Source organism: Nerophis ophidion, linkage group LG10 (assembly GCF_033978795.1).
Source record: "Nerophis ophidion isolate RoL-2023_Sa linkage group LG10, RoL_Noph_v1.0, whole genome shotgun sequence".
Classification (NCBI taxonomy): domain Eukaryota; kingdom Metazoa; phylum Chordata; class Actinopteri; order Syngnathiformes; family Syngnathidae; genus Nerophis; species Nerophis ophidion.
Genome location: NC_084620.1, coordinates 47,833,706 through 47,851,473, shown reverse-complemented (window position 1 = coordinate 47,851,473; position 17,768 = coordinate 47,833,706). Strand labels below are relative to the sequence as shown.

General features: G+C 39.7%; 1 protein-coding gene across 4 annotated transcripts in view; it reads left to right on the top strand.

The window, feature by feature from the left end:
- Positions 1-3,821: 3,821 nt before the first annotated feature.
- Positions 3,822-17,768, top strand: part of nap1l1 (nucleosome assembly protein 1-like 1) — a 33,819-nt gene continuing 19,872 nt past the window's right edge. For 3 of the 4 annotated variants that reach the window (XM_061913976.1, XM_061913975.1, XM_061913977.1), the window contains exons 1-3: positions 3,822-3,948; positions 17,134-17,172; positions 17,532-17,620. In XM_061913976.1, the coding sequence (XP_061769960.1) occupies positions 17,156-17,172; positions 17,532-17,620 (106 nt within the window). In that variant the 5' untranslated portion in view covers positions 3,822-3,948; positions 17,134-17,155. Of the gene's footprint in view, positions 3,949-16,678; positions 16,827-17,133; positions 17,173-17,531; positions 17,621-17,768 lie in introns of those variants that run through there. The other variant, XM_061913978.1, reaches the window with a different exon arrangement.

Below are 17,768 nucleotides of genomic sequence, written 5' to 3'. Positions count from 1 at the left end.
AAACTAGCTAATTTGAATCTTTTTGAAAAAATAAAAAAAAGAATTTATGGAACATCAATAGTAATTTTTCCTGATTAAGATTAATTTTAGAATTTTGATGACATGTTTTAAATAGGTTAAAATTAATCTGCACTTTGTTAGAATATATAACAATTTGGACCAAGCTATATTTGTAACAAAGACAAATCATTATTTCTTTTAGATTTTCCAGAACAAAAATTTTCAAAGAAATTCAATTCGGAAAATGTAACCCTAGTGCGTCCTGATTCTGTGGGTCCAAATGAGAAAAAGTGTATGGAGATGAAGGGAGGGGGTGTGTAAAAAGGACAGGAAATTGTAATTTAGGTGCCTGGGTTAAGAAAAGAGAACATACAGCAATAACAAACAGAACAACCGCATGTGCATGTATTGCCTTATCTATATTGGAAAATGTGTGTGAGAGAGAATCAACAGCTAATACAATGCACTCATACTATAATGAAAGTAAGTCATTGATTTCCAGAATATTAATGCTGAAATTCTGACAACTGACGTTTCAGCATTAAGGATAGTTTATGCCATTTACGCAAGCGTTCTACTTCTCCTCCTCTTTGGCCTTGCCGTCTACCCATCAAACAAACGCCGTGGAAACATCGCCCCCTGGAGTTACAAATTCCGATGGGTAACAGATGGGGGTGTGGGAAAAAATCGATTCGAAACTAATCGAATCGACTACGTTGTGCGATTCAGAATCGATTCTCTTTATTTATTTATTTTTTTATCAATTCAACAAACCACTACACAGCAATACCATAACAATGCAATCCAATTCCAAAACCAAAGCTGACCCAGCAACACTTAGAACTGCAATAAACAAAGCAATTGAAAGGAGACACAAACACGACACAGAACAAACCAAAAGTGGTGAAACAAAAATGAATATTATCAACACCAGTATCAATATTAGTTATAATTTTAGCATAGCAGTGATTAAAAATCCCTCGTTGACATTATCATTAGACATTTATAAAAAATAAAAATAAAGGATGTGGGCGTGCTGTGAAGCCATTGCCTTTGACACCTTCAACAACATGTACACACCGATTGTTAGTCCGGCAAAATGTTGTGTGCAGCTTACGCTATCACACGTACAAGAATGAAAGGCATACTGGGTGACACAGAGTACACTGATGGTTGTGATATAAACAACTTTAACACTTACTAATATGCGCCACGCTGTGAAGCCACACAATACAAGATTGACAAACACATTTCGGGAGAACATCCTCACAGTAACACAACATAAACGCAACACAACAAATACCCAGAATCCTTTGTATCCGTGAAAATCCTGAATATATTTTACACCCCCGCGCCCCCAACCCCGCCCACCTTACCGACGCACGGGGTGGCGGGGTTTGCTGCTAGCGAGGTGTATAAAATAGTCAGGAATTATCATGGATACAAAGGATTATGGGTATTTGTTGTGTTGCATTTATGTTATGTTACTGGGAGGATGTGTTTGTCAATCTTGTTTGGTGTGTCTTCACAGCGTGGCACATATTACTAAGAGTGTTACAATTGTTTATATCACAACAGTATAGCGTGGTTAACGGTGTCAAAGGCCTTCTGAATGTCCAGCATGACCATGCCGCAGTATTTTCCCATGAGGTGGACGCGGGAAAATACTGCGGCATGGTCATGCTGGACATTCAGAAGGCCTTTGACACCGTTAACCACGCTATACTGTTGGATAAGCTCCGAGCAATCGGATTCGACGAAACCTCATCAAGCTGGATGCAATCTTACTTGGAGGGGAGGAAACAGATGGAAGAGGTGAACGGCACCATGTCCCCTCCCCTCTCAGTAAGCTGTGGAGTCCCCCAAGGCAGTATACTAGGACCTTTACTGGTCCTAATATACGTGAATGACATGCCATCAGCATGCCACTGTGAATTGTTCCTGTATGCGGATGACTCGGCCCTGCTGGTATCCGGCAAGGACAAGTCACAGGTGGAACAAATCCTCAGTGCTGAACTCCTCAATATTTGCACCTGGCTCGCTGACAACAAGCTATCCATACACTTAGGTAAAACGGAATCCATCCTATTTGGGTACCCTATCAAACTTAAGAAGGTCAGTGACTTCACTATAAAAGTGGGTGACATTGTTATCACCAGGAAGGATGAGATCACCTACCTAGGTTCCATTCTAGAGGCTAATCTTTCCTGTGATAAAATGTCAACCAAGGTGATCAAAAAGGTCAACCAAAAAACGAGATTCCTCTACAGAATCTCCTCTCTGGTCAACAAAAGCACCTTGAGGATTCTAGCGGGAACTCTCATTCAACCCTTCTTCGATTACGCTTGCACCTCCTGGTACCCCAGCACCTCCAAAACCCTCAAATCTAGACTCCAGACATCCCAGAATAAGCTAATCCGGTTACTTTTAGACCTCCACCCCAGATCACACCTCAATCCAACCCACTTCTCCAAAGTGGGCTGGCTCAGGGTGGAGGACAGAGTAAAACAACTTGCACTGAGCCTAGTCTATAAAATCCGCTACACCTCCCTGATACCGAAGTACATGTCCAACTACTTCCTTAACGTAAATGACCGCCATAACCACAACACCAGGGGGAGCTCCACAAACCACGTTAAACCCAGATTTCGATCTAACAAAGGTCTTAACTCATTCTCTTTCTATGCCACATCAATGTGGAATGCACTCCCAACAGGTGTAAAAGTAAGTGCATCTCTATATTCCTTCAAAACCGCTCTAAAACAACACCTCCAGGCAACTTCAACACTTTACTAATACCCTCCTCCATTCACATCCCATCTCCCCGGATTATAAACAACTCAAATGTACTTCTAATGTATATACTTGTTCTTATGCTATGTGAACTCACTATGTTCTCTGCTGGCTGTACATATCCTACTAAATAAGACCTACACTGTTTCAATGTCCATTTCTCTGTTGATGCAATTGTTGATGACTGAAGTACTGATATCAACCAAAGCTCCTCATCCCACCCCCCCGATTGTAAATAATGTAAATAATTCAATGTACATACTATGATGATTAACTTGTGTGATGACTGTATTATGTTGATAGTATATATTTGTACCATGAATTGATTAACGTGGACCCCGACTTAAACAAGTTGAAAAACTTATTCGGGTGTTACCATTCAGTGGTCTATTGTACGGAATATGTACTGTACTGTGCAAACTACTAATAAAAGTATCAATCAATCAAAAAACCATTAGTGTACTCTGTGTCTCCCAGTATGCCTTGCAGTCGTGTGCGTGTTGCTGCGGAAGCCACACACAACATGATCAAAAAACCATTAGTGTACTCTGTGTCACCCAGTATGCCTTGCAGTCGTGTGCGTGTTGCTGCGGAAGCCACACACAACATGATGCTGGATTGACAAGGAGATCGTACATGCTATAGAGGGCGATAAAGTCAATGACTTCATAGCACACCCTAAAACATATTATCTGGGTGACTGCCGGCAGTCATTTTAGAGAATGTTAGCGTCTCCTATTGTCTTCTTCGCTTTATGACACGGGTCTTAAATGGCTCTTTGAATGGCAAACGATACCGATCCCAGAACCATGTATATCAAATAATTTCCGGATGGTTCAACCGCCACCCGCCAGAATCTAATTAAAATCAATTTTTTCGTCATGTCACCCGCCCGACCCGTGGTTTATCCGCGGACTCCGCGGATGAGACCGCAAACCGCGCATCGCTATTGGGCACCGCTGCTTTATTCAATAAAAGTAGGTACGTCACTTACGTGATGACGTCAGATGTATATGAGCGCAGGCGGCGGGATCTCTCTCCTCCTTTTTTTTTTAGCGCCGTTGAAGCGCAGTCTTCTACCTCCTCCCACCCCGGACGGACACACTTGCGCAGCGCCGCCTCTCAAGCACCCGCCGCCCGGCTACACAAGCGAAGGTAAGCGTCGTCGCCAACGCCCTGCATGCAGGCAGAACTAATAACTCACGTTTTTACGCTCAGACATTTTAATTTTTAAATTTTTTTTTAAAGAGACATTTTTAATAATAGCACGCGACGGTGGCGGGAAAGACTGCTAATGCTAAGCGAATTAGCAGCCATAGAGACGCTCTCCTCCATGCTAACATTCCACGCGGGGCGGGGAATAAAACAATTAAGATGTCATGACGATACACGACACATCGTGATTATTTCACCAGGTTTTGGACTTTTTTTTTGTTCACATGTGTTGTGTCGGAGTTGACCTTATTCTCGGTATGGAGGTGCCGCAGTAGTCGTGTCCGACGTGACGGCTCCACGCTAGGCTACGTGGGGTGCTGCTAACCGGTCCTCCCGTGGAAAGGCTCCGTCACCACCGTTAAAAGGGGTTTTAAAAGCGTTGTCAAAGCGGTTCCGGCCGTGAACTGGCGGCGGCGGCGAGCTAGCTGGCGCAAGTGCATGGACGGCGTTAGCAAGGCCAGCTAAAGTTAGCTTGCGCACTCGTTTCTTTTTTTTTTTTTTCTTTTTTTTCCGCGCACCTGGCCCACCGCGTGGGTTCAGGTCCACGCCGGCGGTCACCTAAAGGCGCTTCGGACAGTCGGCGGATGTGTTTGCGTCGTCTTCGGTGCACTTTTGCGGGTGCAACACGTGGTCGCAGGGAGCAATCTCAAGTACAAAACCCCTCAATGTTCCTATATCTATCACTCTTTTAGGGCAGTGGTTCTCAAATGGGGGTACGCGTACCCCTGGGGGTACTTGAAGGTATGCCAAAGGGTACGTGAGTTTTTTTTTTTTTAAATATTCTAAAAATAGCAACAATTAAAAAATCCTTTATAAATATATTTATTGAATAATACTTCCACAAAATATGAATGTAAGTTCATAAACTGTGAAAAGAAATGCAACAATGCAATATTCAGTGTTGACAGCTAGATTTTTTGTGGACATGTTCCATAAATATTGATGTTAAAGATTTCTTTTTTTGTAAAGAAATGTTTAGAATTTGGTTTATGAATCCAGATGGTTCTCTATTACAATCCCCGAAGAGCGAACTTTAAGTTGATTACTTCTATGTGTAGAAATCTTTATTTACAATTGAATCACTAATTATTTTTCAACACGTTTTTAGTTATTCTCACATCTTTTTTTCCAAACAGTTCAAGAAAGCCCACTACAAATGAGCAATATTTTGCACTGTAATACAATTTAATAAATCAGAAACTGACATAGTGCCGTATTTTACTTCTTTATCTCTTTTTTTCAACCAAAAATGCTTTGCTCTAATTAGGGGGTACTTGAATAAAAAAATGTTCACAGGGGGTACGTCACTGAAAAAAGGTTGAGAACCACTGTTTTAGGGCATAGAGGCCGATGAAATGAGATTTTTATATTTAAACGAGGATAGCAGGTCCATTATATGTGTCATGCTTAGGGGTGTAACGTAGGCTGACCATATTCTGAAATCCCAAGGCCGGGAGTAGGTGAAAATTTGCCAATGATAGTCGACCTTGCTTTATAAATAATACATTTATTTATATAAAGCATTTTTTCTCCTCTGTTGACGGCTGTGTTGGCGCTAGGGATTTCTAAAATGGGATCCCAGGAGCCCCATCAAGTCATAAAAATGGGGTCCCACAGTAAATTTTTGGGGTCCCGCTTTTTTGAAAACAAATGATAAACGTATTCATTATCCTGTTGTATCTCACATTCTATATCTTGTTTTGGAAAAGGGTTGTCATAAATGTCACCTAATTATTTTTAAAAAATAATAAAAAAAGAAGAATGTGTATACATATGTAAATGTGTTCAGTTATAAACATTCATTCACTTTCTTCTTTCCTTCATGGATCTAAATCTTACCGCTGCTGGTAGTTTTTCCTGTGTTTTTATTTAATGGAATGAAACTGGACTCACTGGTGGTGGTGGCAGAGAAGAGGACTGTTGACAAACTAGTAAGCATCCTGGATGATGCCAGTCACCCTCTGCATAGCGTTATCAGTAGCCAGAGGAGCCTGTTCAGTGCAGGACTAATAGACTCAAAAACTCCTTTGTCCCACACGCCATTAGACTGTACAACTCCTCTCTGGGGCAGGGGGTACAAGGATGACAGGGGATGCAAAACAATAACAGTGCAATACGTTTTCATACCATGGTCACTACTGCCTACTTTCTCTTGTTGTATTCTTATTTTACTGTTATATTTTTATTCCCATTGTTGATTTTTATTCTTATCGTAATATTTCTCTATTTTGTTTCCATTTAAACCCCATTATTTACTTTTTATTAAATTGATCTCAACTCTGTACACTGCTGCTGTAATTTTAATTTTCCTGAAGGAACTCTCCTGAAAAAGTACTAAAGTATATATATATAAAGTACTATATCTGTCTATCTTATCTATTTAATAAGTTGTAGGTGTATTTATTTCAGTATAAAAGTGTAAAAAGTGTTTTGCTTGGGTCATGAAATGATGATAATAATGGTGTGCCAAGGCATACATACATTTTTACACTCACCTTAGTGTTTACCAAGAAATCCATTTCCTTTTCCCGGCAAAACTCGAACCAATACTTCCTGTCAATAGCGTCACTTCCCTAACTTCCCCTGAAGTCCTGCCCCCCAACCAAAGCCATTGTCTAACACCCCGTAGCCAGCTGCTACAACATTTACAGCTAGTGTGATGTTATGAGCCAGGGAATAAAAGGACTACACTACTCAGCATGCAACAGGAGTGACGAGCATGCGTGGTAGCCCGGTAAAGAGGGGTGGTGTGTCGCCATGATGGCATCTTGTATGTTGTGATATGCACGCTCTGAAAGTAAACGTTAAGAACTCAGCCAACAAATACACGCAACCCTAATTAAAAATGCCGGACATTTGACGCGTTAAAAAAAACACGCCCGGACAACGCCGCAAAAGAGGACATGTCTGGGGAAAAGAGGATGTATGGTCAGCCTAGTATAACGGTACACCAACATTTCGATTCGGTTCGTACCTCAGTTTAGAGGTCGTTGTTCGGTTCATTTTCGGTACAGTAAGAAAACAACAAAATATACATTTTTTGGTTATTTATTTACCAAATTTGTAAACAATGGCTTGATCCTTTTAACAATGGGAACACTGTAATAATTCTGCCCATGTTAATCCACATTAAACTGCCTCAAATTGTTGCTTAGATGAATTAAAATGACAAAACTTTTCTTCTACATATAAAAAGTGCAACATTAAAGGTCTACTGAAACCCACTACTACCCACCACGCAGTCTGATAGTTTATATATCAATGATGAAATATGAACATTGCTACACGTGCCAATACGGCCTTTTTAGTTTACTAAATTGCAATTTTAAATTTCCTGGGAGTTTTTTCTTGAAACCGTCGCGTGATGTCACGGGCTGTTATGAATATGAGCGCTGCACACCCACACACAGCTAAAAGTGGTCTGCTTTAACGGCATAATTGCACGGTATTTTGGAGATCTGTGTTGCTGAATCTTTTGCACTTTGTTCAGTTAATATTGGAGAAGTCAAAGTAGAAAGACGGAGTTGGGAAGTTTTAGCCTTTAGGCACACAAACACACGGTGATTCCTTGTTTAAAATTCCCGGAGGTGAAACTTTAGTATGGATCACAGCGGACATGTTTCCCGACTACATGTCAACCAGCAGGTTTCGGTGAGAAAATTTTGTTTAAAAAGTCCCACTTACCGGATATCAGCTGAGCTTCTGCATCCCGTACAGCTGCCGTCAACTTCCCTGAGACACTGCGCATCAACACCCAGCCGTGGACGTACACTTTGTACACTCAGGTACTGTTAAACTCACTAAAACACCAGCAACACAATAGAAAGTTAAGGGATTTCCCAGAATTATCCTAGTAAATGTCTCTGAAAACATATGAATCCGTCTCAATGCAATGCGATTGCAATCGCGTTTTTTTTTCTTCTTTCCTTTTTTCTTTTTTTTCACTTTTTTTTTTTCTAGTCTGTCGCGGTCAATATCCTCGTACGAATCTTTCATTCTCGCTCAAATTAATGGGGAAATTGTAATTTTCTCGGTCTGAATAGCACTTTTTGTTGGAGGCTCCCATTAAAATCAATGTGTATATATGAGGAGCCATCAACATGTGACGTCATCGTCTGCGACTTCCGGTAGAGGCAGGGCTTTTCTCCAGTTGCAAACTTTATCGTGGATGTTCTCTACTAAATCTTTTCAGCAAAAATATGGCAATATCGCGAAATGATCAAGTATGACACATAGAATGGACCTGCTATTCCCGTTTAAATAAGAAAATCTAATTTCAGTAGGCCGTTAAATTAGTGCAGTGGTTCTCAAATAGGGGTACACGTACCCCTGGGGGTACTTGAAGAAGTGCCAAGAGGTACGTGAGATTTAAAAAAAAAAAAAAATTCTAAAAATAGCAACGATAAAAAAATTATTTATAAATATATTTATTAGGTGTGTGGGGAAAAAATCAATTTGAATACGAATCGCGATTCTCACGTTGTGCGATTCAGAATCAATCATTCAATCAATGTTTGTTTATAAAGCCTCCCACCGGTCGAACGTGCCCTAAACACCTCCCTGGGGAGGCGTTCGGGTGGCATCCTGAGCAGATGCCCGAACCACCTCTCCTGGCTCCTCTCCGTGTGGGGGAGCAGCGGCTTTACTTTGAGCTCCTCCCGAAGGGCAGTTTCTCACCCTATCTCTAACGGTGAGCCCCGCCACCCGGTGGAGGAAACTCATTTTGGCCGCTTGTACCCGTAATCTTATCCTTTTGGTCATAACCCAAAGCTCATGACCATAGGTGAGGATCGGAACACGGATCGACCGGTAAATTTAGAGCTTTGCCTTCCGGCTCAGCTCCTTCTTCATCACAACAGATCGATACGGCGTTCACATTACTGAAGACGCTGCACCGATCGACCTGTCGCTCTCACGAACCACTCTTCCCTCATTGGTACTTGAACTTCTCCACTTGTGGCAGGATATTCTGAGATTGTACATAACATAATGTTGGGATTTAAAAAAAAAAAAAAAATACACTTCCATGTTGTGGTTAATATAGTGTTCTATCTTTATTTCTTGTTAAGTTAAAGTACCAATGATTGTCTCACACACACACACACACTCGGGCCGTATGTTTGACACCTGACTTAATCAATCCATCATGACTTGTCCAAGTTACCACCTCAAACACTCTAAGTACCATTACAATGACCCATCCATCAAACGCTTATTTCTTTTGTGGTCGCTGGTGCCTCTCAGCTACAATCGGGTGGAATGTGGCGTACACCCTGGACAAGTCGCCACCTCATCGCAGGCCCAACAAAAATCGACAGACAACATTCACACTCACATCTTTTTTGTTTCACTTAAGGGTTTATCACTTTCAACTTTTAAAAAGTGCGTTTTTAATGATAAAAAGTTTTTACTTTTATTGCAGACTATAATGTCCAAGTAGACGATCACATATAGTACATAAAACAAACAAAATACAGTATAAAAGGCATTATCACATATTAGAAACAGTGCTTGTGCATATTCAGTAAAAGGCATCTCATAAATAAATACAAGCAGCAATAAAAAATAAATGCGTCTACTAGGGCTGGGCGATATTGCCTTTTTTTAATATCGCAATATTTTTTGGCCATATCGCGATATACGATATTACGATATTTTGCCTTGACCTTGAATGAACACTTGATGCATATAACCACAGCAGTATGATGATTATGTGTATACATAGGGCCGGGCGATATATACGATATATCGCGAGTTTGTCTCTGTGCGATATAGAAAATGACTATCGTAATATTAGAGTATACGTTCTCACGCAGGATTTTTAGCTCCGGGCGTACACTTCAGGCTCTTCTTGCTCTTTCCTGCGTGTCATTCTCACATACAAGCAGGCGCACATTCTTACATACGTCACATATACGCCCTCGCAGGGCAGAGAGGTAGCGGCGTGGCTAACGTTAGCTGCTAACGTAGCCGTACGAGAGAAAAATGGTGCGGCTCTGGTAACAAATGAAGGGAGACTTAATTTCCGATAAAAACAGCAGGGTTTCCATCGTCTGGCGGTGGTTCGGCTTCAAGTGGGAATATGTCGAACAGACAACCGTAATTTGTCAAGTGTGGGGGGAGGAAAGCGTTGCTATAAAAATTAGCATCACTGCTAATATGTAGCATCATTTGTAAAGTAACTAGCTAGAGAATGAAGAGAATTTCATAACCTTAGTAACATACCACATAGTGAAGGATGAATACTATTTGATTTCCTATTATGCAGCTCATTTTTATTTGACACTTAAAATGTCTCTGACAATCTTGCAATTTATGTTTTGGAAATTACTTGAATGTTGGTGCCATTGCTTAATAACTTTAATAAATACACTTTTGGTCAATTGACTTAGTTATGATTTCCCTCTCTGCATGAAAGTTTAAAAGTAGCATATATGAATGTAGTATGAAGAATGTTTTAATGTATACACATATAATCACCATACTGCTGTGATTATATGCATCAAGTTTTCATTCAAGGCCAAGGCAAAATATCGTTATATATATCGTATATCGCGATATGGCCTAAAAATGCGATATTAAAAAAAGGCAATATTGCCCAACCCTAGTTCAACCCTTTTTTTTTCCTTTAGCGTTAAAGATTTATGTATTTAATGTTAACTTACTATGGTATATTATTTATGTATTTACTGTTCTGTTACAGAGAACAGGGAAACGGGATAGAATTCTTACGGTATGAAAAGGAGTAGGATTAAATAAACTCAGCTTCTTCGTTCTCCTTTTTGGGCGTGCTGTAATGAAACAACTGGAAATATGATATGTGATGCATGTTCCAAATTTAACTGAACTACTTCCTTTAGGTTTTATTCAGTCACATGACTTAAACAGAAGTAAAAAGGAAAGTGTTGGTCCACCAAACCAACATGGCTACTGTGGAGCAAAGTGCGAATTGAGTACACAAGGGGCCTTAATCTTACCATTTAAAAGTAGATACAAGGAAAAAATCAAACAATGGAATCTGTTCTTGTATGTTGTCAAATAAAATTTGTCGAGTGATTTTAAAGATTATCCGTCGGTCGCTTTACCAGACATGTCGAACTATCCGATCATTCTAGATAACAAAATATATGACAACTTAGGAAAGCGCTCATTTGTGGGTTGTTGGGTCAATTAAATTGGTATCAGGACTCTCCTGGATAGAATGTGTATAATTTTTGCACAGGTCAGGTTACGTTTCATGATTTACCATATTTTTCGGACTATAAGTGGCAGTTTTTTCTTCATAGTTTGGCCGGGGTTGCGACATATACTCCGAAGCAACTTATGTGTGAAATTAACACATTACCGTAAAATATAATTCATGGAAGAGACGAAGAAAATGTCAGCAATCGTCACATACACGTCAACCAATAAGAATTAGGCGGAGGAGGGTCATGGCAGAAGTGCATTGTGGGTCATGGAATGCTAACTGCTACATGCTCTATGATACTGCCGTAGCTATTAAAATGGATCATTTCCTCGTTGGCGGTAACTTATAAAAACTGAAAAGGGCTGAACAAAAATGGCAGCGAAAAGGAAATAATGTACTGCAGATTACACAATATCTATTATTTATCTCATTCGCGGAAGAGACCAAGAAAATGTCAGCAATCGTCACACACTCGTCAAGGAAATCATGTACTTCAGATTACAAGATGGACGTAGTGAAGTATGCAGCAGAAAACAAGAGGAAGCAGCGCATACCTTTGGAGTTGGCAGAGTTGTTTAGAAGCGACATCGAGGAAGAAGATTTCGTCTGATTTATCGATTTAGTAGTGACCGATTGTTTGGTAAATGTATAGCATGTTCTATATGTTATAGTTATTTGAATGACTCTTACAATAATATGTTAGGTTAACATACCAGTCACTTTCTCAGTTGGTTATTTATGCGTCATATAACGTACACTTATTCAGCCTGTTGTTCACTATTTCTTAAATTGCCTTTCAAATGTCTATTCTTGGTGTTGGGTTTCATCCAAATAAATTTCCCCCAAAAATGCGACTTATATTCCAGTGCGACTTATATATATATATATATTTTTCTTCTTTATTATGCATTTTCGGCAGGTGAGACTTAAACTCAGGAGCAATTTATACTGCGAAATATACGGTACATGTGTTTTTCCGGGTCTTTATCAAAGTATAAGTACAGGTGTCAACATTGTGTAAGTGCTAAAAGATTTGTTTATGATTGTTTATCAAAAGATAATTGTTAGAGCTGGGTACCGTTTAAACTTTTTCGAAACCAGTACGCTTAAAACGATACTCAAATAGTGTATGTCCTTCACTCTGTGGTAGGTTCCTGAAGGCGTTATCTCATTCTGTTGACTATTTTTTTCGTACAGTGTTTATTTGGAATATCAAAATATAGTCGTTTTCTATATCGCACAGACAAACCCGCGATATCTCAAGTATATTTGATTTATCGCCCATCCCTATTTGCAATTACTATAGTAAAAATACTACAGTATGAAAAATGTTAATTGTATTTGAAACGGTTACTTACATTAACATTCAATGAAATAATCACATTATATCACATTAGTGCAAGGATTCCCAAACTATTACCGCGTGTTCCACTGGTGGTACGAGTGCTACACCTAGTGGTACGCCAAATAATCACTTTTGTTTCCCTATGTTCAGCGTTGTTCAAGTGATTAATGTTACAGTGGCCAAAAATACAGAATATACATCTTAAATAAAGCCGCTGCCTTGTTTTTAAAGACTGCTCCGGCCTACTTTGCTAATGTATTCTAATGTTGCTCATTATGCTGATACTTGGAGAGCCAAGTGTTTTCTGAGGTGCTACTTAGGTGGAAAATGTTTGAGAAGCACTGCATTAGTGCTTAATTTAGCCTCAGTCAATGTAAACGTTTTAACTATTCAACATTATCATATATGTCATATTTACAATTTGGTCTACACGTACACTTGTAAGCTTAACTGTAACATATTGTAAATTTGTTTTAAAGTGGCATTTAAAAACATAAAATTAGATTTCAGGAAATGCGCAAGGGTAATTGATGTGGGACGGTACTACACTGTCAAAATGTTTCAGGAACTATTTATCCATTTACGTGGTATTCTTATTAGAGTGAGAGTGTGTCTGGACACAGCCTGCTGCTTCAGTGCAACAGAGCCAGAAAAGTCTGCTCCCTCCCTCCATTATACGTGTGCCTCTCCTCTTGCATCCTGATGTGAAGACGTAACACACAGTCAGAGATTTGTATAAGAAATGTTGCTAGCATAGCCATGGGTGCTATCATTGAAATTTCATTTTGACTGCAACATCATGCCAGGTTATCCTATTCGCCAAAAATAAATCAAAATAACCAAACTTAACACCTCTGAATGTCTGTAGCTGACTGATGGACAGTTGGTAGCAATCCAGGACTAAATTAACATGTGTAACAAAGCCTGTTTTTTTTCCCGAAAGCTAAACAATACACGGGGTGAGTCAGACTAAAGCAGGGCTGTTCAACGACATCGTCAAGGGGGCCGCCGTTTCAAGAGCGCAGTGGCTCGGGGGCTGGACATCGAAATGTGGATGTTTCGTCAGGAAGTGCAGACTAAATGTTTTTGCGGCCGTTTACTAAATTGCAAAAAAAAAAAAAAAAACCCATCGGCTTTCACACCGCATTATCCTGCCTTCACGATTTGCTTTCCAGCGTGTGCAGCTAGTTAAAAGCATGAAGAAACGGGAGCTCCAAAAGTTGTGAGGATTGATGTTAATTCTTTGAAATAATTTTCCTTTCTCAGTTTTATTTCTTTACACTTCTTCCTTCATTTAGGTTTGTAAGACTAAAAATATTATCATAAACCAAACAAAACAAAAGTCCATTGTAGGGCTGGGCAATATATCGATATACTCAATATATCACGGGGTTGTCTCTGTGCGATATAGAAAATGACTATATCGTGATATTTGACTATATGTTCTCACACAGTTGCTTTTAGCTGCGGGCATTACACTACATGCGTTCCCCACTCTTTCTTGTCTCTCCTTCTCACAGAGACTTAAACAAGCGCACCTTCTTACATACGTCACATACTGTGACGCGTGCAACATCACACTGCCCTCCCCGAGCAGAGAGGTAGCTACGTGGGTAACATTAGCTGTGATGCTAACGGTGCGTCCCAGGGAGTGGTAATACGAGAGAAAGAAGTTGCGAATCTGGTAACAAAGGGAGGAAGAATTAATTCCCTAGAAAAATAGCACGTGGTCCATCGTCTGCCGGTGGGTTGGCTTCAAGTGCTAATATGTTGAACAATTATGCGGCAAAAGCATTGCTACAAAAAGTAGCAGCACTGCTAATGTGTAGCATAATTTGAAAAGTCACCCGCTAGAGAATGAGTGCTTGAAACTGCATGTCAACATCTCAGTTCGGTGCCACACCTACAAAATGCCGCAGCAACAATTTCCAGATGAACACCGTATGAACAAAAAATCAACAGGAGATCAGGAGATAACTTCTGCAGGAACCAACCACAGAACGAAGGACATACTGTATGATTTTGTATTATGCAGCTCATTTTTATTTGACACTTATTGAAATATCTTGTGTGACATGCACAAAAGCGCACTTTATTTGTTTTAAATATTGTAGTGGCGTTCTGTACAAAAAGTGCACTTTAATTTAGTGTTTTGATATATCATCAGTGACATCATGCAAAAAAGTGCAATAATCTTGCACTTTGTTTGGAAATGACATGAATGCTTGTGCCACTGCTTAATTACTGTTTAGTAAATACAGTTTTAGTTGTGATTTCCCTCTCTGCATGAAAGTTTAAAATGAGCATATATTATTGCAGTATGAAGAATGTTTTAATGTAGACACATAGAATCATCATACTGCTGTGATTATATGCATCAAGTGTTCATTCAAGGCTAAAGGGACGGCGTGGCGCAGTGGGAGAGTGGCCGTGCGCAACCCGAGGGTCACTGGTTCAAATCCCACCTAGAACCAACCTCGTCACGTCCGTTGTGTCCTGAGCAACACACTTCACCCTTGCTCCTGATGGGTGCTGGTTAGATAGTACTTTATAGATAGTACTTTATTGATTCCTTCAGGAGAGTTCCTTCAGGAAAATTACAAGGTTGGCGCCTTGCATGGCAGCTCTCTCCATCAGTGTGTGAATGTGTGTGTGAATGGGTAAATGTGGAAGTAGTGTCAAAGCGCTTTGAGTACCTTGAAGGTAGAAAAGCGCTATACAAGTACTACCCATTTATTTATCATTTAAAGCAAAATATCGCGATACATATATCGTGTATCGTGACATTGCCTAAAAAAATATTGAGGTATTAATAAAAGGCCATATCGCCCAGGCCTAGTCCATTGTGTATTTTACATAAATAAAATAGGTTTAGTGTTAATAAAAACTACCAATGTTTACACACCGAACATTGCACACCAATGTGACTCATCAGTTAAACCTAATGTGTAGCGTTGTCTCCCACTAATGGTCAAATTTAGCGCTACATGTATTAAATGAGCCTTGATCGGCAGTTACGTTGACAAAATACATGAACACGGATACAAACGACATCACAAAGCCAGCAATTTCGATTCAAAACAAACTAATATCTTTATGTACCAATTATATGGACGAATAAATGTTTGACCAAGTTTCGTGATGAAGCTTACATGCTGAGATTTGTACCGTCGTTGCTTGTTTGGATCAATGTTTCCGTCGCTTAATGGGACAGGAAACAATGACTGGAGCACTTGCTCAGGGTAGAAAATTCATACTTTTGGTGTCCATTCGTGTTAAAAGTCCGATTTTTGTTTTGTTTTTTTGGTATTTATTATTAATTTTTTATACAGACTATTTACCGTATTTTTCGGAGTATTAGTCGCACCTGCTGAAAATTTATAATAAAGAAGGAAAAAAACATACAAGTCACATACATGGTCACTACTGCGTAGTTTCTCTTGTTATATTCTTATTTTACTGTTATTTGAATTCCCATTGTTTCTTTTTATTTTTATTCTTATTGTAATATTTTTCTATTTTGTTTCCATTTAAACCCCCATTATTTACTTTTTAAATTGATCTCAACTCTGTACACTGCTGCTTGAATTTTAATTTTCCTGAAGGAATCTATAAAGTACTATTTATCTACTGTGCCACAAAAAAGTCGCATTTTTTGGGGAAATTTATTTGATAAAACCCAACACCAACAATAGACATTTGAAAGGCAATTAAAAATAAAGAATAGTCAACAACAGGCTGAATAAATGTATGTTAAATGACACATAAATAAACAACTGAGAAGGTGCCTGGTATGGTAACGTAACATATTATGGTAAGAGTCATTCAAATAACATATAGAACATGCTATACGTTTACCAAACAATCTGTCACTCCCAATCGCTAAATCCTATGAAATCTTATACGTCTAGTCTCTTACATGAATTAGCTAAATAATATTATTTGATATTTTACGGTAATGTGTTAATTTCACACATAAGTCGCTCCTGAGTATAAGTCGCACCCCGGCCGACCAAACTATGGAAAAAAAAGCTGCGACTTGAAAGCCCGAAAAATACGGGACTATAGTAGTCTTCTTCTAGTCACTCCACTGCTAATCCATTGTGACACATATGCCTCACTGTTGCCCCCTGCAGAGTGGCGGGAGTACTGCATACATGGTCGAGCCTAGTTTGAATGGTTTCATCAAGCCTATTTGAGCGATGTTCGGCGGGCCAAATAAAGTGTTGGACCTCCAGTTGAATAGGCCTGGACTAAAGGGACACCATAGCTGTTATTACATTGGTAAATTGTTTCACGTTTATGTTTTGATGGTAACCTTTCAATGTTATAAGGTCTTTAAGTTGCTTATGATCAAAGACATGCGCCATTTTAGCACAAAGGTTTTTTTTAATGGATGCCAAGATGGCATTTCACTTGTTTGGGCGCTTACTCTGTGATGCTGTCATGACAAGGTTTTACTGAAGACGGCGACACTATTCCCATGCACCACCACAGTGATGATGGGCTGCATGTGTCGTCAATAATTCAAGAGGCCAACCCGTTTAGTCATCCAGTGTCTCACTCATTGAGTTTCTCTTTGTTTTTGTAGTATCACTCGAGACTCGGCAAAGATGGCAGACCTCGACAAGTGAGTATAACTGAAATTCAAACTGACAGTTTGAGGGTGTCTGAATGAGTCTAAATTCAGCACATCATGAGATTGAACGGTTATTTACTACTTCCATGCCACACCCGACATGATCTATTCCAAACTAATTGCTGATTTCCACACCTGCTGGTGAAGCTGTTGCCTTCAATATCGCATGCTGTGTATGTGTTTTGGTGTCCTGTTTCACCCTGTGCTTGCAACAACCACCTTTTTGTTAGTGTTGCTCATTTCGACACAGCCACCTTTTGTTTTTGTTTTTTTCAAAATGTTTAGCAGATTGAGTAGTGTTCCTTGCTCACTTACTGGCTGACCTTTCCTCTCTGGTTCTCCCTGAGCAGCAAAGATCAAACCGAGATAGACCCGGCAGATATGGAGGATGTGGAGGACGTGGAAGAGGAGGAGACGGTGGAAAATTCCAAAAGCAAAGGTAACCGGGCACAGGGCCCTTTTCCACCAAAAGTTTGGGAACTTTAGGTTCCCTTTTAGAAGTGTTTGTGTTTCTTTGCACAGTATTTTACAGTCCAGGTAGTTTTATACAAACCAGGCTAAGAACGTATGAATGAGTGCTCAGTATA